The 23,504-nt window shown below is 38.9% G+C and overlaps 1 protein-coding gene across 3 annotated transcripts in view; it reads left to right on the top strand.

Moving 5' to 3' along the window:
* LOC126236892 (protein timeless) overlaps nt 1-23,504 on the top strand; it is a 399,100-nt gene that overhangs the window by 218,796 nt on the left and 156,800 nt on the right. For all 3 annotated transcript variants that reach the window (XM_049946528.1, XM_049946529.1, XM_049946531.1), the window contains 5 exons: nt 3,156-3,302; nt 16,861-17,016; nt 19,071-19,122; nt 19,207-19,349; nt 19,914-20,092. In XM_049946528.1, the coding sequence (XP_049802485.1) occupies nt 3,156-3,302; nt 16,861-17,016; nt 19,071-19,122; nt 19,207-19,349; nt 19,914-20,092 (677 nt within the window). The remainder of the gene's footprint in view (nt 1-3,155; nt 3,303-16,860; nt 17,017-19,070; nt 19,123-19,206; nt 19,350-19,913; nt 20,093-23,504) is intronic.

Raw genomic sequence — 23,504 nt, 5'->3', positions numbered from 1 at the left:
ACCGATGTGCAGAGGACCAAGGTGGCTAGGTCACGTAGTACTGGCATGTCTCATCTGGCACAAGGGAGCATGTAAACAGCACTAGATCACAACTGCTACCTGTTTTCTCATGCACCTATTTCCACCCCTGTCGTAGGGAAACGTGATTGTCATGAAGGGGTATATGCAGCCTGCAACCAGTGTACGATACTCCTTGGTTGCACGAGCTCCATTAGACCCATGGATGCCTGTGTGAACGTTCCCCAGAGCGTAATGCAGCCACTGCCAGATTGTCTTTGACCTGCAGTGCAGGTATTAAGGGGCTGTTCCCTTCCACGACTTTGGATTCCTGCTTTCCCATTGGCACAATGGGAAGGTATTGGGATTCATCAGATCATGAATTGCTCTGTCACTGTACTGATGTTGAATGCTGATGGTCACGTGCCCATTTCAGTCAAGGTGGCCGATGTTGTGGTGTTAACATTGGCACATGTGTGGGTCGTCGGTTGTGCAGGCCCAGTCTTAGGAGTGTTCAGACACACTTGGACTCTGCCCAGCATTAAAACCTGATGTTAGTTCCACCACAGTTCACCACCTGTCCTATTTTACCAGCCTGTCCAGCCTATGACGTCTGACATCTGCAATGAGGGGTGCCTGCCCAACCCCATGGCATCTGGTTTCATCTTCGTTTCACCATGTGTTGAAGACACTCACTACAGCACTCCTCAAACACGCGACAAGTCATGCCAAGCCTTGGAGCCATCACAATCTGCCCTTGGTCAAACTCAGATAGATCATGCACCTTCCCCATTCTGCACACAGACAATACACTCACTAATACTACATGCATCATGCATGTGTCTGACTAGCAGTCATTCCTTGCCAAGCGAAGGGTTTATATTGATAATATGTCAGTGGTTATAATGTTCTGACTGATCAATGTATATGTAAATGGACTGGGTACCATAGTAAAATGAGAAGTACCATCTGCCATCCACTTGACAGTGATTTGGAGAATGTAGATGTACATGTCAATTGTTGCACATGGTCATAATCATAAGCTACTGGTAGAAAAGGCCTCCTTTAGACATTTCCATGCATTACAATCTTCAGCTGTATATATATTCATGTTTCTCTTTTTAATTGTTGATCATCTTAATCTTTTCTTATCCAAAGAAATACAGTGAAGAATTTCCTTGATTCATATACTGTCCATTTGCTGACTATATATTCTGCCATCTCCATTTCATTTTTATTAGTTGTAATTATGTCTTTCACTTTGGTCCGTTTCCTGATACATTTTTTTATTTCTCTGCCTCCCCTAGTTATTCACAACATGTAACTCTCAGTTTATGAGTGGTTTTAGCATCAGAAGTCAATGTCCCACTGTTGTGTGTTAAAAGTGACAACATACTCTGATTGTATACATTCTTTCCAAACATGTCAGAAGTATTGTCCTGAAGAGCCTATTTAATTCAAAAAATTGCTACAGGTCCTGGTCCTGTTTACTTTTCTGTTTATTTCTTTTGCCGTTGATACAGTCATAGTCAAGTGCACTAAATATGAAAACTCATTAACTAGTTCTATAATTTCACTGTTTTCTTTTCAGGAGATTGATTATTTTGGCCTTATTGTGGTTACCTGTCAAACCTTCTTTCAAACATTCTCTGTTAAGTTCTTTGACTTGTTTTGGAAGTTTTCTTCACTAGACACAAAGGGTGGCATGCCATTAGAAATGATTCAGTATGTTCTACTAAGATTTGTGTTTTCTTCATGTATAACGAACTGTAAACTTCCTGAAACAGCAGATGAAAATAGTTTTTGTAAAATGGAAACTCCTTGCTTGACACTGTGTTCTAGGCTTTTTTTATATGCATGTAAAAGGTCAGGAAACCATGTATCATGTGGGCTCTCTCCTTCTTGAAGTGGTCTTCTTGGTTTTTTTAATAGGTTTACAAACAGGGTTTCTTTATCCCAGTTACAATCAGTTTAACTTCTGAATGACTAAGTTCATACAACCAGATAATAACGTGAATAGACTCTCCTTATGGTTCCAATTAAAATTTGGTTTTGTTTTATGCATAGATCTCCTTAGTTACAGAGTCCCATGGTCACAGAACTTTGTCACAGATGCAGCTCCATGGCATGCCACACTGCTCTGCAGACTCTGAGCCCCTGCCTGCTCTGTTGTCAAGAGCAGCCAATTTTCAGCCACTGTTTCAGGAAATTTTCAGATCATTATAAGTAAAGGAAACACTTGCCTTAATGAAAAATATTCGAATCATTTGCTGATGGTATCATAGTCTTTGTATCTAGTATAGAAAACATCCACAACAAGTGGAAGAACTTAATAGAATAAGTTTGAAAGTAGATCTGAAAGTCAGTCAAAATAAGACTAAAATACTGTATAACCAAATTACTGGAAATAAAACAGTGCAAATTACTAATGAAGTTACAGAACCAGTTGATAAGTTTATGCTATGCACAACCACACACGTGATCCCACAATCCTAGTTCAGCAGTAATAATGCATATCACCAACTCCCTTTGATCACCATATGCATTTGCATCCTTACAGTCATTACAAGTTATAGACCTATGTGTTTATGCACCACCTGGCATGCCGAGGAGGCATTGCCTTTTTCTATTTCTTTTAGTTGCTAAAATACTCAGTTTGAAATATAAATGAATACTAATGTTCAAACCATATCTAAAACCACTATTTTGTCATACCCAAAAAACTGTTTGTGTGAAAAGGGTGAACATATTTTCTAAGAATTATAGAAATCTAGTTTCTGGTTTTAAAATAAAGAATAACATGTCTTAAAATTTTCTTGCAATGTGTCCACACTATTGCAAAGAGACATGGATTGTAATGTTTTGTGAAAAATGTTACTAAAATATTGTCAGTTGTAGAAGGCCAACTGCTTAGAATAACAAACAGGTACAAAATTAATTGAAATTTGCATTTTTTCATTTACTTTTACTGATGTTTCCAGCATATGAAAAGAACTTCGAGGCCAATTAATTTAGTAGAACTGTATTAAATTATTGCTCATAATTGTGTTGAACAGGCTGCTGTTTTGTATTAGAAACAAACCATAAACCATGTTTATCCTACTTTTATGCTATCTACCTGCGTCTATTTATAGTGTGCGTTTTTCTCTTTGTTTTAGGCACACTGGGGTGTGACAATGGTTCAGCTCATTGCATTAATCTACAAGGATCAGCATGTAGGAACACTGCAGAATCTTTTGAATCTCTGGTTTGAAGCATCTCTTAGTGAAAGCTCAGAGGATAATGAAAGCAACACTTCACCACCGGTAATATATTTGTGTCTATTTTCACAATATCCTCTAAAATGTCAACAATAAGTTAATTAATTGCTGCCCTATCAACTTGGAATTTTCTTCATACACAGAAAAAAGTGAAATGACACTTGAGAAGAAAATACTTGGCAGTTATTTTGATGTTAGATACTCTTCCTTTTTCATGCGCTCAAGGGCAACTTAATTTTAGAATTTATGGAATGTGTAACAGAAGGCTATTGGGTTTTCTCTGTGTATCTTTCTGTTTACACTTTTTTCTGATTTTGATGCTTAAGAAACACTTTGTTCCAATCTCTGTGTACCTTTTGGCATCCAGTTCCTCCCTGTTTCTGTTGTTGTTGTATGTGTGTAAAATATGATAGTTCCAACAACTGCTCCCCTGTCACTCCAGTTCCTCCTTCCCCTTCTTATATTTCATATACATCACAGAATCTTCCTTAGATCTTTATACTTCAGCCTCTGTATGACACTGTTCTATGATCTTTAACAAATATATGAAAATTGTCATTTTTTTTGCATTTGTTTGACATAGTTGTATTATCCTTTCTTTGTAATGACGCCTTTGCCTCCAAAAGTTAAATAATTGCCTGTTATGATACTTTTATGTTCTTATTTTATCTTACTTAGTGTATTTTTGTCTTAAAGACTCTTTTGTGTCTGTTCTTTGTAAGTAAAAATACTGAACTTTTACTGAATAATAGTAATTATGCTTGGCTGCAATAACAAATTTTTATCTCACTGGATACAAACACAGTTTGTCCTTAAGTCCCACTATTCAGCACTCAGAATAAAGTTCAAACTGATGTGAAACACATTTACAAATGGTACTAACTGGAAAACAGTAATATATGATTTCATCAAGGAATGTGCAACCTGATAATTTCCAGAACAGATGCCAAGTCTGTCATAAGCAATATATGAGTACATTTGTACCCAGAATGAAATCCAAGTCCAAAGAGAAGCAGTCAACACAATTTTGTAATGATGATGAATATGTGCTTCATGCAAGTACATGGACTACTTCCTGCCATGATGCACACTCGTTTAAAGTGGCCAAAAACCAAAGAACTTTGCCCATCTGAGCTGTGCCTTCTGGCAGCCTCTGCTGCTGCATGGGGCAGTGATTATGCTCCAGTCTTTCTCCAGGCAATTAATCAATTCTACATTTATATCATTGCCCGCTGGTGGAATATCCTCATTGGTACTTGGTGGGTATACAGTATTCCTTCCCCTTTTAACTGGCCCAAATGTCAGTAATTTCCCAAAGAGTAATGGGGCCAATAACAGAGGGGGAACTGGAGATGCAGGTAGGGCAGCGTGGGAGCTGACACAGGGACCATGACATCCACTTTGTTCGACAGTGGCAACAGAGTGGAGGCATCAGTGAGGTGGACTGGAGAAAGAGTCCATTCCAGTGGTGCCCATCAGGACTACAGGAGCTGGGAGCTATGTGGGTGGAGGGGTTAGCTCAGTCTCCATGGCCAGCTCCCTCTCTTTGTCAGTACTTCGTTGCTACTACTGAAATACTAGGAAGGTCCTGACCAGCTGCTCAACTTCCAAATTTGATGCTAAGTGAAAAGGAGTGGTAGTCAGATTATCTATGCCATTTTGCAGGCTGAACTGGTGGAACTCAGAGCCAGGAATTGAGGACCATCATCAGAAACTATTGTATGCAGTGCATTCTCTATTGTGAAGATACTGAACAGGGCACATATTGTTCAGAGAGGGCATCTACTACCAAAAGCCACATTTGAATAATCCAATGAAATCCACATGCATCAACTGCTCCCACAGCTGTTATGGCTTGGACCATGGTGAAAAATGCTGCACAGGCCAAACTGATTTTGTGTACATACACTGCAGAAGATCTCCATTCGTTCTATCCACACATCTATTCCCACCCAGCAAATGTGATGTCTAGTCATGGCCTTCAAATGACTCATTCCCCAGTGCTCGTGACGTCAGAGCTGGAGTATACGGGGTCTGTGTGTGGACAGTACGACCACTTTGCACCATGTGTCCTCTGTGGCTAACAGCAGGATGCCATCAACAGCATTAAGGTGGTGTCACAAGGAGGAAAGCATTCTGAAAGTGGAGTGAGAGCCTCTGACTCTGCTCCAGCCAAACCTGCTGAATTTGAAACAACACATGGTGAAGAAATGGTTCTGCTGTGTTGCACTCATGTCTTGATGAGCCGTGATTGCAGACTCTGTTTGTGTATGCTTTGTGTTTTGATTGATGGAAAAGCAAACAACGTCCTTTTTATTGAATCCTGCATCAGACCCTGTTGGGAGACAGGATAACATGTCAGTGTTGACATATTACAAAGTGGGCCTGTAGTGAATGTTGCAATTATAATTGCTGAGAAACAAGGCACACCTTGAAGCCTCCATGTCGTTTGCTCATGGACTTTTACTTTGGATCAAACAGAGAGATAAGTAGCTTTGGTCTGTCACTAACTGTAACTTGATACCATATGGAATACATGGAACTTTTTCACCCCATAAATTGTGGTTAAGGTTGTTTTTTCAACATGAGAAATTTTTTGACAGGGATAAAGTTTAGTATGGGAACATTAAAGGATGTCTGTCTTGTAGATGTTTGTGTGGGTTAGAATCACACCAATGCCAAAATGTGAGTGTCGGAGGTCAACATAATGCATATTTTGGGCATAAACGTCAATAAAGAAAGAGCAGGTTTGAGGCACTCTTTTCAGGTAGCAAAGGTTCTCTGGCAGGTGACAGACGAAACACAAATTTAGTTGTTGTTGTTGTGGTCTTCAGTCCTGAGACTGGTTTGATGCAGCTCTCCGTGCTACTCTATCCTGTGCAAGCTTCTTCATCTCCCAGTACCTACTGCAACCTACATCCTTCTGAATCTGCTTACTGTATTCATCTCTTGGTCTCCCTCTACGATTTTTACCCTCCACGCTGCCCTCCAGTACTAAATTAGTGATCCCTTGATGCCTCAGAACATGTCCTACCAACCGATCCCTTCTTCTGGTCAAGTTGTGCCACAAACTCCTCTTCTCCCAAATTCTATTCAATACCTCCTCATTAGTTATGTGATCTACCCATCTAATCTTCAGCATTCTTCTCTAGCACCACATTTCGAAAGCTTCTATTCTCTTCTTGTCCAAACTATTTATCGTCTATGTTTCACTTCCATACATGGCTGCACTCCATACAAATACTTTCAGAAACGACTTCCTGACACTTAAATCTATACTCGATGTTAACAAATTTCTCTTCTTCAGAAACACTTTCCATGCCATTGCCAGTCTACATTTTATATCCTCTCTATTTCGACCATAAATGGTTCAAATGGCTCTGAGCACTATGGGACTCAACTGCTGAGGTCATTAGTCCCCTAGAACTTAGAACTAGTTAAACCTAACTAACCTAAGGACATCACAAACATCCATGCCCGAGGCAGGATTCGAACCTGCGACCGTAGCGGTCTTGCGGCTCCAGACTGCAGCGCCTTTAACCGCACGGCCACTTCGGCCAGCTACTACTTCGACCATCATCAGTTATTTTGCTCCCCAAATAGCAAAACTCCTTTACTACTTCAAGTGTCTCATTTCCTAATCTAATTCCCACAGCATCACCCGACTTAATTCGACTCCATTCCATTATCCTCGTTTTGCTTTTGTTGATGTTCATCTTATACCCTCCTTTCAAGACATTGTTCATTCTGTTCACCTGCTCTTCCAAGTCCTTTGCTGTCTCTGACAGAATTACAATGTCATCAACGAACCTCAAAGTTTTTATTTCTTCTCCATGGATTTTAATACCTACTCCGAACTTTTCTTTTGTTTCCTTTACTGCTTGCTCAATATACAGGATGAATAGCATCGGGGAGAGGCTACAACCCCGTCTCACTCCCTTCCCAACCACTGCTTCCCTTTCATGTCGCCCGACTCTTATAACTGCCATCTGCTTTCTGTACAAATTGTAAATAGCCTTTCGCTCCCTGTATTTTACCCCTGCCACCTTCAGAATTTGAAATAGAGTATTCCACTCAACATTGTCAAAAGCTTTCTCTAAGTCTTCAAATGCTAGAAACGTAGGTTTGCCTTTCCTTAATCTTTCTTCTAAGATAAGTCGTAGGGTCAGTATTGCCTCACGTGTTCCAACATTTCTATGGAATCCAAACTGATCTTCCCCGAGGTCGGCTTCTACCAGTTTTTCCATTCATCTATAAAAAATTCGTGTTAGTATTTTGCAACTGTGACTTATTAAACTGATAGTTCGGTAATTTTCACATCTGTCAACACCTGCTTTCTTTGGGATTGGAATTATTATATTCTTCTTGAAGTCTGAGGGTATTTCGCCTCTCTCATACATCTTACTCACCAGATGGTAGAGTTTTGTCAGGACTGGCTCTCCCAAGGCTGTCAGTAGTTCTAATGGAATGTTGTCTACTCCCGGGGCTTTGTTTCGACTTAGGTCTTTCAGTGCTCTGTCAAACTCTTCATGCAGTATCATATCTCCCATTTCATCTTCATCTACCTCCTCTTCCATTTCCACAATATTGTCCTCAAGAACATCGCTCCTGTATAGATCCTCTATATACTCTATATACTCTTTCCACCTTTCTGCTTTCCCTTCTTTGCTTAGAACTGGGTTTCCATCTGAGCTCTTGATATTCATGCAAGTGGTTCTCTTTTCTCCAAAGGTTTCTTTAATTTTCCTGTAGGCAGTATCTATCTTACCCCTTGTAAGGTAAGCCTCTACATCCTTACATTTGTCCTCTAGCCATCCCTGCTTAGCCATTTTGCACTACCTGTCGGTCTCATTTTTGAGACGTTTGTATTCCTTTTTGCCTGCTTCACATACTGCATTTTTGTATTTTCTCCTTGCATCAATTAAATTCAGTATCTCTTCTGTTACCCAAGGATTTCTACTAGCCCTCGTCTTTTTACCTACTTGATTCTCTGCTGCCTCCACTATTTCATTCCTTAAAGCTACACATTTTTCTTCTACTGTATTTCTTTCCCCCATTCCTGTCATTTGTTCCCTTATGCTCTCCCTGAAACTCTGTACAACCTCTGCTTCTTTCAGTTTATCGAGGTTCCATCTCCTTAAATTCCCACCTTTTTGCAGTTTCTTCAGTTTTAATCGACAGTTCATAACCAATAGATTGTGGTCAGAGTCCACATCTGCCCCTGGAAATGTCTTACAATTTAAAATCTGGTTCGTAAATCTCTGTCTTACCATTATATAATCTATCTGATACCTTCTAGTATCTCCAGGGTTCTTCCATGTATACAACCTTCTTTCATGATTCTTGAAGCAAGTGTTAGCTATGTTTAAGTTATGCTCTGTGCAAAATTCTACCAGGCGGGTTCCTCTTGCATTTCTTAGCCCCAATCCATATTCACCTACTACGTTTCCTTCTCTTCCTTTTCCTACTGTCGAATTCCAGTCTCCCATGACAATTAAATTTTTGTCTCCCTCCACTACCTGAATAATTTCTTTTATCTCATCATACATTTCATCAATTTCTTCATCATCTACAGAGCTAGTTGGCATATAAAGTTGTACTACTGTAGTAGGCGTGGGCTTCATGTCTATCTTGGAAACAATAATGCGTTCACTATGCTGTTTGTAGTAGCTTACCCGCTCTCCTATTTTTTTATTCATTATTAAACCTACTCCTGCATTACCCCTATTTGATTTTGTATTTATAACCCTGTATTCACCTGACCAGAAGTCTTGTTTCTCCTGCCACCGAACTTCACTAATTCCCACTATATCTAACTTTAACCTATCCATTTCTGTTTTTAAGTTTTCTAACCTACGTGCCCGATTAAGGGATCTGACATTCCACGCTCTGATCCATAGAACACCAGTTTTCTTTCTCCTGATAATGACTTTCTCTTGAGAGGATGACAAATGTAGCCCTACTTGGATATGAATTTTCCATAATAATTTATTTTCCTTAGAAAAGTTCATGGTGTGGGTTCCTGTTGTCATGTCCTGGTTCATGAACCACGTGCAATGTATGAGTGGCCAAGTAAGTGGTCCTGACAGTCGGGATACCAGTTACTTTGGAATAAGGCTGGGCATCTCGGACATATTCTAAGTCGTGGTCACCTTTGTGCTCAGACGGCAAAGACTACCAAATCCACCACTTAGTCCCTCAACCATTAGGGGTAAAACTCAATGGGATCCAGGGCAAGTAAGGCTAGCAACCTGCTTCCCTGGTACTTTAAATATGATGCTGGCAACAATCAGAGCAAAATGCCTCGGACCTTTGGAGGTGACAGAGTCCCACCTCTAACTGACAAACCAGGGACTCCTAAGATACGACTCGGCAAACGAATGGTAACAAGATGGGGAGCTGTTAATATCAATGGGGGCTACTCTGGGAAGAAGGTAGAGCTGGCAGAGGCTGCAAGTAAGATGGGGTTGGACGTTTTAGCTGTTAGTGACATTCGGGTAAGGGGTGAGAAAGAAGAGGAAGTGGGAGAATACTAGGTGTACCTGTCAGGAGTCAAAGTAGGAATAGCGCAATGGGGTGTAGGGCTTTACATCAGGAAAGAAATGGAACGCAGCGTAGTTGCAATAAGGTATGTAAACGAACGACTGATGCGGATAGATTTGACAGTGTCTAGCAAGAAAATTAGGATTGTGTCAGTATATTCACATTGTGAAGGTACAGATCAAGATAAGATGGATAGTTTTTATGACACAGTCAGTGATGTAGTTGTTAGAGTAAAGGATAAGGACAGTGTTCTGCTCATGGGTGATGTTAATGCCAGGATTGGAAATCGAACAGAAGGGTATGAAAAGGTTATGGGTAAATTTGGAGAGGATATGGAGGCCAACAGGAACGGGAAACAACTCTTGGATTTCTCTGCCAGTATGGGCTTAATAATGACACACTCCTTTTTTAAACATAAGAACATTCACCGGTATGCTTGGGAAGGCAGGGGAACCAGATCTGTCATTGACTATATAATAACAGATCAGGAATTCAGGAAGGCTGTGAGGGACACACATGTATTCAGGGGATTCTTTGATGACACTGATCACTATTTAATCTGCTGTGAAATTGGTATTGTGAGGCCTGAAGTGCAGGAGGTCAGGTGCATATGTAGGAGGATAAGAGTGGAGAAACTTCACGATAAGGAAATCAGGCACAAGTACATAACAGTGATCTCAGAAAGGTACCAGTTAGTTGAATGTAGTCAATTACAGTCATTGGAAAAGGAATGGACAAGGTACAGGGACACAGTACTAGAAGTGGCTAAAGAATGTCTTGGAACAGAAGTGTGTAAAGGTAGAATGAAGCAAACAGCTTGGTGGAATGACACAGTCAAGGCAGCCTGTAAAAGGAAAAAGAAGGCGTATCAAAAATGGCTGCATACTAGAACTCAGGTAGACAGAGAAAGTTATGTTGAAGAAAGAAACAAAGCCAAACAGATAATTGCAGCATCCAAGAAGAAATCTTGGGAAGACTTTGGAAACATGTTGGAGACTTTGGGTCAAGCTGCTGGAAAACCAATCTGGAGTGTAATTAGCAGTCTTCGAAAGGGAGGTAAGAAGGAAATGAAAAGTATTTTGGACAGGTCAGGAAAACTGCTGGTGAATCCTGTTGATGCCTTGGGCAGATGGAGGGAATATTTTGAAGAGTTGCTCAATGTAGGTGAAAATACGATCAGTAATGTTTCAGATTTCGATGTACAATGGGATAGGAATGATGATGCAAATAGGATCACATTTGAGGAAGTGGAGAAAATGGTCAATAGATTGCAGTGCAATAAAGCGGCTGGGGTGGATGAAATTAAGTCAGAACTCATCAAATACAGTGGAATGTCAGGTCTTAAATGGCTACATAGGATAATTGAAATGGCGTGGGAGTTGGGACAGGTTCCATCAGACTAGACGAAAGCAGTAATCACACCAATCTTTAAACATGGAAACAGAAAAGATTGTAACAACTACAGAGGTATCTCTTTAATCAGCGTTGTGGGTAAAATCTTCTCAGGTATTGTTGAAAGGAAAGTGCGAGTATTAGTTGCGGACAAATTGGATGAAAATCAGTGTGGGTTTAGGCCTCTTAGAGGTTGTCAGGACCATTAGTTTACAGCAAATAATGGAGAAGTGTTATGAGTGGAACAGGGAATTGTATCTATGCTTTATAGATCTAGAAAAGGCATATGACTGGGTTCCTAGGAGGAAGTTATTGTCTGTTCTACAAGATTATGGAACAGGAGGCAAACTTTTGCAAGCAATTAAAGGTCTTTACATAGATAGTCAGGCAGCAGTTAGAGTTGACGGTAAATTGAGTTCATGGTTCAGAGTAGTTTCAGGGGTAAGACAAGGCTGCAACCTGTCTCCACTGTTGTTCATATTATTTATGGATCATATGTTGAAAACAATAGACTGGCTGGGTGAGATTAAGATATGTGAACACAAAATAAGCAGTCTCACATATGCGGATGACTTAGTTGTGATGGCAGATTCGATTGAAAGTTTGCAAAGCAATATTTCAGAGCTAGATCAGAAACGTAAGGACTATGGTATGAAGATCAGCATCTCCAAAACGAAAGTAATGTCAGTGGGAAAGAGATATAAACGGATTGAGTGCCAAATAGGTGGAACAAAGTTAGAACAGGTGCACAGTTTCAAGTACTTAGGATGTATATTCTCACAGGATGGCAACATAGTGAAAGAACTGGAAGCGAGGTGTAGCAAAGCTAATGCAGTGAGCGCTTAGCTACGATCTACTCTCTTCTGCAAGAAGGAAGTCAGTACCAAGACTAAGTTATCTGTGCACCGTTCAATCTTTCGACCAAATTTGTTGTATGGGAGCGAAAGCTGGGTGGATTTAGGATACCTTATCAATAAGGTTGAGGTTACGGATATGAAAGTAGCTTGGATGATTGCAGGTACTAGTAGATGGGAACAATGGCAGAAGGGTGTCCACAACGAGGAAATCAAAGAAAAACTGGGAATGAACTCTATAGATGCAGCAGTCAGGGTGAACAGGCTTAGATGGTGGGGTCATGTTACACAAATGGGAGAAGCAAGGTTACCCAAGAGACACATTGGTTCAGCAGTAGAGGGTAGGAGGAGTTGGGGTAGACCAAGGAGAAGGTACCTGGATTCGGTTAAGAATGATTTTGAAGTAATAGGCTTAACATCAGAGGAGGCACCAATGTTAGCACTGAATAGGGGATCATGGAGGAATTTTAAAGGGGGACTATGCTCCAGACTGAACGCTGAAAGGCATAATCAGTCTTAAATGATGACGAGAAAAGTTTGGAGTTCTTTAAGATTATGGGAAAATGGCAGTTTGTTTTATGCCTCCAGATGATCTGACATTGGTCAAAGATGTCTGTACTTAATACATGTTCTGTGTATTTTACATGATGTTTAAAGAAAGTGCACTTATCTAATCTACACTTAAGACTGTGAGTCTGGAGCCTATCAAACAAAGGAGGTAAACTGTAAAGGTGTTGCTTCCTCATGGTTCTTATCATGATTATGTCACATAAATTGTTAACACACTGCTGAGTAGTGAGCAAGAGCTGTTGTAAAAACCGTCATAAGATTGCTGGCGCACTTGTGACATTGATGTTAATCAGCTGTATTGGTATAATACAATATGAATATTTATTACAAGGATAACTTGTATTTCAGCATCTAAGGGTCACTGTAGGTATGTATGAAGGTAAGTCAGTTATTATCCATAATGTAGTTATATTTCTGTTTATTTTGGTAATACTGTCGTTTTACGTTGATGACGCATGCTTTGTTTATTTGTTGGTATATCTTTGCAATTTTCAAGCTGCTAGGTTTGTTTCGTTATCACTGCCGTGCTGTTAATCATGGCTGCTCTTCTGTCCATTTGCACCAAAGGAGACCAACCTTCAGTGATCCGTGTTTTGTGGTTGGAGGTGTATCAGGGGCTGAGTCTTTGGTACAGTACGGGAACAGTGTTTTGCCACAGTGGAGTGTCTACGAATGGATTGGAAAATTCCAAAATGGTCGCACAAGTGTTACGCACAATGAAGGAGCCGGACGACTGTTTAATGCCACAAATGAAGAAATCATTGAGTGTTCACATGAAATGATTCTCTTAGACAGACGATTAGCTATTGATGAAGTGGCACATCATATGCAAATTAGTCACAGTTCTGCCTACGAAATCATCCACAACAGACTTAGGTATCATAAATATTGTGCAATATTGGTTCCCAATTAACTCCCACAATTTCATAAACAAATGCGCTTGAACATCTGCAAAAAACATTTGGATTGCTATGGCAATGAAGGGCACAACTTCTTAGACAGGATTATTACTGGTGATGAAACATGGATCCATCATTATGAGCCGGAGAGTAAATGGCAGATATGGAATGGAAACATCCAAATTCGCCGTGCAAGAGAAAGTTCAAGACCCAATCGTCCGCAAGAAAACTTATGCTTACGGTTTTTTGGGACGCACGAGGTCCAGTACTTGAACATTGTGGGGAAAGGGGCACAACTGTAAACAGTGTATGTTACAGTGAGATGCTTAATGCCAGGCTAAAGGCTGCAATTTGAAGCAAACACTGAGGATTACTGTCAAAAGGTGTTGTATTGTTGCACGACAATGCCCGTCTGCATACTGCTGCCCACACTGCTGAAACACTCCAGAAACTCAAATTTGAAGTACCGGATCATCCTCCATATAATCCCAATCTTGCCCCTTCTGACTATCACTTGTTTGGTCCATTCAAACAGGCATTAAGGGGCAGTCAATTTGCCATGGACGAAGCAGTGAAAGAAGCACTGCATTCCTGGCTCGCAGCTCAACTGAGACCTTCTTTTATGAGGGCATCAGGAAGCTTGTACAATGATGGACCAAGTGCATTGAAAGGCAAGGAGATTATGTCAAAAAATGATGTTCTTGTAAGTTTCCTATTTGATTACAATAAAATTTTATAACTACTTTGCAGATAATAACTGACTTACCCTCTTATATGAGAGATTGATTTTAGAAAGTAGTGATCACCTGCTAAATTTGTTAGCAGTTTGTCTGTTACTGGGCATTGATTTTGGCCTTAAAATCGCCACATTTTCTAATGGTTTCAGGTGGTTTATGAACAATGACTGTTGGCATGGCCCCTTCACTGTTATTGAAGTGATTACTGTCACACCTGTGAAAGATCGAGGTCCGTCTTTTACTGCTCCTATGAGGGTGAATCAAATACAAACTGAAATTTGGTTTTGCATGCCGTTTTGTGAGTGGGGAGTGTCATGATATCTTCTCATTGTCGCCTTTGTTTCCAGTGATCATTCTCCACAGCTAGAACATTGTCATACTGTTTCTTTAGTCAGTATAGCAACATCAGAGTAACAGGTGGCGTTATCTGTTGCACAATGCATTATAATCAAGTTTCTCACAACAGAGGGCATAAAACCATATAAAATTTTTAAAAATTTTACAGCACAGTTTTTACAAGGGTGAGAAAAAGTTGACATTGCTTGAGGAGAACATTTGCATTGTTATCCAGCTTATTGAAGATAATGGCTGCATAACAGTTGCTGAAATTGCTACTGAGGTTGGCGTAAGATACGGTAGTGCTTAGGTGGTCATTACTGATAACCTTGGATTTATGAAAGTATCCACAAGGTGGGTACCTCATCTTCTCACCACAGAGCACAAATTTTGTCATTTTGATGTGTGCAAACAGCTACTGACATGTCACCAAACCAAAGGGGAACATGTTTTGCAGTGGGATGTGACCTGTGATGAAATGTGGGTGCACTGTTACACCACAGAATCCTAAAAAATCAGTGCAATCAGCTGCATTTGTATACCTTTTTTGAAGCACTGGCTATCCTTGTAGGGGTATAGATTCTTTATTATAAGTGCCAATTTGACGCCGAGATAGCTGCACCCCAATATGTCCACATTACTGAGTGGCACTGCAGCCCTGGTGTCAATTTGGAATAGCACACACACAATGTTAATAGTGAGGCAGAACAGAAGCTTGGTCAGTGCTATCACTTCTGAAATGGTCTACATCACTATGCAATGGACCAATGTACTGCCTTGTCATGATGCGATGCACTGGCTCATGCAAACTGCCACTAGGTGGCCCTGCTTGTTGCATATCAAGCATTGCACATCGTGATATGGGCACTGACTTCTGGTTTGCTGTATGTGGCATTTAGCATAAAACTTGTTCAGTTTAAAACTAAGGGTATTCAGTGACAACATTGAGGAGGTGCAGCTTCAAGAATGCTACCTCACTGGAACATGAGGAACATTGTTCTCCATGCTCCTCAAGTGTATCAGCTACCAAGAGTGTGAAGGTTTTACTACAAACAACTGATCTATGCGACACTACCATGCGAGGGTGTGGTGGTGAAACAGAATTAATTTTGGAGGTTGAGAGGCAACTGTCCTCAACTGGTTGTAGGTTCTGACAGTGTCTAGCTATCCCATACCTCATTGTCAAATGCTTGTTGTTCAGATAACATAGCATTAAACAATAAAGCAGGCTTAGTAATACTGTGCAGGCTTTGTGTGGCCTTTCTGATCCAGAGCTAGCCACACTACAGTGTCTTTAATTAGTGAACTTGCACATGAACCCTTATAGACAAACTGTGAAACTAGGAATAACTATGCAGTGCTAATTTATGGTCCTTGATTTTGATAATTAATTATGTACAGTAAATGAATTCACAGCCCTACATGAAATTCCTGTGCAATCCAAAATTGCAATAAATAAAACTTAACTTCGGTAATATTTGAGACATGCTGCCACAAACAGCAGATAGAACTTGATGCCTGTGTTGTGAAATGCAATCTTGTACCTATGTCGTGAAATGCAGTATAAGTGTGGACATACTCACTAGTGCTGTCTGTTCAGATAAAAGCCCTAAACAGCAATAAACTTCTGGCAAAATGTCTCAGAAACAGTTTAGATTCTAACACTAGAGTTTCAAATGTATTGTTTGCATTTATTAGCTTTCATATTATATTTTTCCTTTTAGTCATCTGATTAACTTGATGACTAACACCATTAAGTGACTAGGATTTCTGATATGGAATATAGACAATAAAATGAGTAAAGAAACCACTCACTGTATAATGGAGGTGTTGCTCAGTGGAACTAAAGAGAGTTACATTGTACTGGACCTGTGGACTGACTGGATAAGTTGGGCTGCAGCTTTGGAAAATATCTCCCCCCACCCTCCCCCCAACCTCTCTCTCTCTCTCTCTCTCTCTCTGTGTGTGTGTGTGTGTGTGTGTGTGTGTGTGTGTGTGTTTGTGTGTGCGCAATGTTCAGCATTTTTATGTGCATATACACTGCTTAATAATACTGCTATATACTGAGTGGTTATCTTTATTCACAACATTATTTATATTCCAATTTTAAAAGCAGATTCCTTGATATCAGAAGGTCAGGATACTCATTCAGTTCATTTAGTCTGACAATTAATTCTTACATTTTGTGTAATTGTTTTTATTTTGGTCAATGATTTATTGAAAAAAGAAGAAAAATTTTATATAATTGCTTGTAACTCTAATATTTGTGCAGGATCAAGGTGCAGAAGACTCTTCAACTATGGTAACGTCAGACCCAACATCTGATTCCTCAGACAATGGTGGTAACAATTATGAGAAATCACTTACTAATCACTGTGGCACTGGTGAAATGAAACAAAATACAAATGAACATCATCCTTCAAAACAGGTATACCATATAAGCTAAATACACTAATTTTTATAATAAATTGCCAGTATCACTGATGGAGGAGTGAGAGCCAACTTACTGAGTAAAATTATTTATTTCAGGTGTTGCAAGTAGAAATAACACATATTTCCTGCAACACTATATATTAAAATTATGTTATCTACAGGGGTACATATGTATGTATGTATTGTTAAGCTGTAATGATTGAAGCAAGATGTCAGATTAAAAATATGAAAGAATTAATACTCAATTTCTAACATATGGAACTTTTTAAAATAATTTGTACATAATTGTGTGTGTGTTTGTTTGTTTGTGTGTGTGTGTGTGTGTGTGTGTGTGTGTGTGTGTGTGTGTGTGTGTGCATGTGAGGGGGGGGGGGGGGAGAGAGAGAGAGAGAGAGAGAGGGTGAGAGGGGGGGGGGTTAGAGGTAGAGAGGGGGGTTGGGGAGGATGGGAAATAGGAAAAAATAAAATTTTTTGCTGAAATGAAAAGAAGTTGTAAACCCTAAATCAGGAAAACTGTCAACACATAAGCTAATCCTGGACAACATATAAGTCAGGGATGAGAGCTTTGCCTGAATAAAATTGCTTGGTACAAATGTTACAAGGTTATGTAAAAACACAATGTGGAAGCAGAATTTGTCAAAGAGGCTATGAGAAATGAATGAAAGAAATAGAAAAAAAATTATCGTTATTGTTATTAATGAAGTTTGAAGTGTAAATTGGGACAGAGAAAAAGATAAACATTTTGAAGAGAATTGCAGAAAGAGGAGATGTAAGCATTAATTAGGAGCAGCTGGACTGGTTAACGGACATGAAACTTCTCTCATGGTTTCTTCATTCCCATCCTTTGTCTTTCTGCCTCTGCTTGACCAATGAAGAAAATAAATAAATAAATAAATAAATAAAGTTTGACTTGTAAAAACATATTTAATGGAATTTATTTTTAATTGATTTTTGTCTGTTATTTCATATTCAGCTGAAACCATTTTTTGTCACATTCTTCCTGCTTTTATTTTTTTGTTATTTCCAGTATACCCTATGCTAAAGCCTTTAATATTAGCTGTTACAAATATTGTTACTTTTAAATTCATGTACCATCAACACACACAACTTATCATTTTCTTTGCTGCATTATACCCTTCCATTTTTTCCTGTTTTTCACCATGTGTTTATGAAAAAGTTTTAAAAATTATGAGAGTGAAAAGTTTTGCCTGTTTTTAAATTTGTGAGTCCCACTACAATATGCTATATGTTCAATATAACTTGGCATTTTGTGTGAGGGGTGCTGGGAGCAGAAGAATTAGTGTCAGTCAGTGCTGACATGTTTCTGCCAACATTAGCTAGTAAACAATAATGTCTGAAATAGCGTTTTACAGTGGTATTTTGTAATTTGTAGTCACAAGATTTCAGTTTTGGCAATATAAAATCATTTAAACAGTTGTTCTTTTCATGTATTATCACCTACGCTTCTGTGAAAACACAGGCACAACATGATTTCAGATGTTTCCTGATACACAAAGATAGTCCACTCTCAGCAGCCCTGGCACGAAGTGCCAATTTATGTTGTGGGCATAGTAAGTAATGTTTTACTGTCTCATAAGTTGTTCATAAACATAATTATTTTTCTGGAAAGTTTACATCTGTGATAAATTAAGACTTTTCCATTTTATGGACAAAAAGTGTTACACATTATGGCAATGTCTCAGTACACATTTGTCACATTTAGAGGCAGGATTTTAAAGATAAAAAACTGTTCCATTTTATGCAGTAATTTAGCACCCTTTCATAACAATATTTAAATACAGGGTACTCAGATTGGAATTCGGCAGTGTAGAGAATAAGATGTTTAAAACAACATTTGGTAATTTTTGTAATGATGAAATAGTTGTTAGTAATGTTGCTTGTTAATAAGCGTACTTGAAAATTAGTCAATGATTTTTGAGATATTTAATAAATATAACCTAATTTATAAAAAATTGTATGTTTCCAATTGTTTGAGTCATTTAATAGATATAACCTAATTTATTAAAAATTATATGTTTCCAATTGCAGCATTCTTATAGAAAAACTTCTCACTGTGAAGCGAACAAAGCAAACAGAAAAAGTAAGTTTCAAATTGAATTCCTGCAAGACTTCTTCTTTTAACTGTAATTTCCATGTGAAAATAAAATAAATGTTTTCTGCACAGATGCAGTTGAAATCCAACGTAAGCCTCAAACCCCAATGCGACCAAATAGAAAACCAAGTGTAGGCAAAACCTTCAATAAAAAAAAACATAGGAGTGATTCTGAAGAAGTTACTCCATCTCATTCAACAGCCACTGAACAGAAGGTAATGATATTTTTGTTTCATATTTGTTATCTGGAAAATATATTCACCTTTATTTTTTGTCACTTATTTGCCTGTAATATGTTATAATGAAAAGCACAAGTAAAGTCACATTGGATATATTGTCTCTTCCTCAGTGGCATTTATTTCAGTGTCATTATTGTTTTACTATTTTTCTTAAGAAAATACATTTGTAAGACTTTTGTCTCTAGTCCTGTACATCTTTTCACATTGCACCAACTACCTCTCTCTCGTCATGGATATGCTTTTGAAATGTGAAAAACTGTAATATTTAATAAAACCTACATAATTTTCAGTTATTACACATACCTAAAATGAGACCAGAATTAAAAGTTGGGCCAGACTAAAGCACACAGAGAGATAAAGAATTTTATCTCTTTGTGTTTTGCACTGTTATGTTAGACTCATTTTGGGACATTACAGCATTTTTGTTGCTTTCCACGTGTTGTTACACCCCTTAATTTGTCCATACCTTTCAGTTGAGCTAAATAAATTGTGTTGTTAAGTAGGTTTCTGCAGTGAGTTATCAAAATGGATCTTTCCCAGTCAGGTGCACTTCACACACAACATAGTCCCAACAGCTGGTCTATGGATACGTCCAACAATCTTAGAAAAGATTGTCCATCAGCATCAGAGCTTTCAGACTATGGATATGGTACTCAGGTGGAAAATCAAGGTTCTGTATCAACCTCCAGCAATGATGATGACAGCCCACAATTTAAAAGGTGAGAGTCATTATAATTTTTGGATTACAAGTGGATTTTACATAACTACCTACTAAATGTAGATATTGTGATATTAACTTATTGAAAACTGGCATTATTGGATAATGTAAATGTGAAAAAAAAGATAATCTCTAAATGAAATTAAAACAGCAACCAGTAATTATTACAGAATGTACTCTTATTTATGCAAACTGTATGTTTCACAGGTTTCAAACTTGAGAGGTGCATCTTGAGATAATGTTCATATTTTATATAATATAGAATACGTTTTGATATTAATGACAGTTCTCTGCCACTGTGATGAAAGTGTAATGGAGTAGTGGTGTCAACGAAAATCCTTGACCATTTATGACTGAATAACTAGGACCAGATGCAAAATTAAACAATGGAAACTCCAGATAGGAATAACAACAAAGTAGGGAAAGACAGATTGCTACTTACCGTAAAGAAGACATGTAACATATATAATATTTACCTGGGTAGAAAGAAGCCCTGTTGTGATAAGTATTTACAATGACAGTAGCATCAAATTCCTAGAAAGTAGTAACTTTTGCCTGTGCAACATGCCCCTCCAACGCAAATAACAACAGCCACAAAGAAAGAATATAAATGGCGAATATCTTCAAAATCTTATTAAGGTCATGTCAATGGGCAGAATTACATTTCAGACTGAAACTCTAATGGCTGTGAAAGCTGGAAAGGAAATCGGTAATACAGGGAGTTTATAAGTACTTGTGTGGTGCCTTCCTTGACCTACTAAGATTTTGATTTTAAAATTGTGAGATAGAAATACTGACCAGCACTTTTATTCAGGAGAAATGTCTCTACCACTGACAGGCACATATAAAAATATATTCACTGTCCTAACTTTTGAAACTAATAGTTCCTTCTTTGGGGGAAGGTTAAAAACAAAGGGCAGATAATTCAGACCTCAGGATGACAGGGACTCGCCTGTTGTGAGGAGGAGTGGAACAAAGATGAAAAGGTAGAGGGATATGACTTACCAGAGAGAGTAGAACTTGATAGAAAGAGAGAGGAAAGATAAAAAAGTAAGAGCATAAAGAAACTAAAGGAAACAATGAGGCAATACACACATACCCACTCACATCTACCCACCCACCAACCAACACACACACACACACACACACACACACACACACACACGCATACATACACTGACGAGTCAAAACATTATGACCACCTGTTTAATAATGTGTTGGTCCACCTTTGGAATGCAATACACTCCAGATTCTGTGTAGAATGGATATGACAAGTCATTGGTGGGTTTCTGGGTAGTGTCTTAAACTTTTTGGATCAAATTGAAATATGTGACAATGGGTCCACATCCAATTACGTTCAGACACTGAGATAGGAAACCAATGCTCAGAAATGCATATTTATTGTGTTATGAATATACACAGTGTACACCAATTAACAACAGCCTAGCTCATAGTAATTGTTCAAAGTGATGACCATTAGTCATAATGCATACTCGACAACAGCACATGAAGTTGTAATGCACTTTCTCAAAGATTCCTGGTGTCTGTTGTACTAGGGTTCATGCAGCATGGACCATAGCAAGGAGGTCTTTATCCATTTCTACAGTGTTTCTTTCACTGGTGTCTTGACATAACCACAGAGCAAGAAGTCCAGAGAAGTGAGATCCAGTTATCACGCTGGCCATGGGCCAAGACCTTCTCTCCCAGTCCAGTGATGAATGTATGTGTTGTTCAGGCACAAGTGGGCAGGTCCACTGTAATGTTGAAAACACATCCTTTCACAGACAACAAGGGATATGCTCTCCAAGAACTGTGGCAGCACATCTCTTAAGAACACCAGGTAACATGGACCAATCAAATGCAGAGGCAGAAAATAAGGTCCTGTTAGGTGATCCTCGACAGTGCCTACCCGTACATTGACAGAGAATTGTTGTTGGTGATCACCGATGTGGGTGGCATGGGGATTGTCCTCACTCCAGACGTGGCTGTTGCTGTTGTTCAAATCATCATGGGTGAATGAGGCCTCTTTCATGAACAATACAAGCTGTATGAACTTCAGCACTACAGCACTGCAGTAGATAATCCATTCACAGAAATGTTTGCTGGGCTCAAAATATGTTGGTTCTAGTGTTTGCACATGTTCTTTTTTGATAAGGGTTTAATACCTATTCCACTAGTGCTCTCCACACTGTGCCCTTCGAAGTGTACATTTTGTGTGTAAGTTGACAGATGCTTATTGCTGGGTGGTTGGCTACATGATCCAACACCATCTTCTCAAAGTCTGATTTTCAGGCATATCTCAGGTGAAAACCTTATCCAGCTCTCTGCAGTGTGAATGACCCTGTCTCTCGTAAGTTGATATCCATGGAGATAAACATCTTCCAATTAAGACGACACCTGTTGGGAAAATGTTTTCTGTGTGTTTCTGTTGTTCTGTGGGCACTACACCATGTCACACTATACATTAAATGCATGTCTGCCAACTCTATCAATAAGTTGTGTACCATCTTTGACTACACATCATGCACTGTACAAGCTAACACACTTCACTATGAACATATCACAAGCTGTCTGATGCAATGGACAACTGACACCAGGGATAATGGTGATCATGTGGCTCAGGTTAATGTGCCAGTGTCATGCTTGCAGTTGTCACATGACACGTGCTGTGACCCAAGTTGTGTACAGTATGATTGTTTGGTGCTCAGGGATGTATGCTGTTTATCATCTGCTGCCTATTCCAGTGTACGATAGACACCCAGAATCTTCATGAGAGTGTGGCATAACTGCATGGCCTGTTGCAGTACACACATAGAGACTGGTGATAGTCACTTTGAACAATCACTATGAGCTTCGTTGTTGTGCCCTGTGTATGTCCATAACACAATAAAATCCATTTTGAATTGTTGATTCCCTATCTCAATATAGTTGGTTGTGAACACATGAACACCTGTTTCAGTTTGATCCAAAAGGTTTGAGACACTCTGTACATGGCACCAAATGTGTATACCCAGGACACAAAAATTCTCTAGGATTATTCCACATTCAGTTATCACTTTTATGGGCCTGTATATCGAGAGGTCATTTCTGCACTGGACTGGGCAAAATTTCATTATGCAGCAGTAGCTGTCAAAATACATCTTTAAAAATACCATTTCAAATATCTTCCCAAAATATAGCAAAAAATACAGTTTGAGTAATATTTCTGCCAGTATAATATGGCAGATAGTTGAAATTATGTTTTGAATGTTTATTTACAAGACCTCATCCAATAACTGGCCAAATCCATGCTAATTGAATTTATTTTGTTCATTTAATAAAATTTGTTGGTTTTTCCTCCTATCATGCTTTTGTACTACTGGAAGCTTTTCATGGATTTTACTGTTCACACAAAAGTTTCACTTTTAATTTAC

Source organism: Schistocerca nitens, chromosome 2, assembly GCF_023898315.1.
Source record: "Schistocerca nitens isolate TAMUIC-IGC-003100 chromosome 2, iqSchNite1.1, whole genome shotgun sequence".
NCBI classification, from domain to species: domain Eukaryota; kingdom Metazoa; phylum Arthropoda; class Insecta; order Orthoptera; family Acrididae; genus Schistocerca; species Schistocerca nitens.
This window is presented reverse-complemented; position numbering and strand designations above follow the sequence as displayed.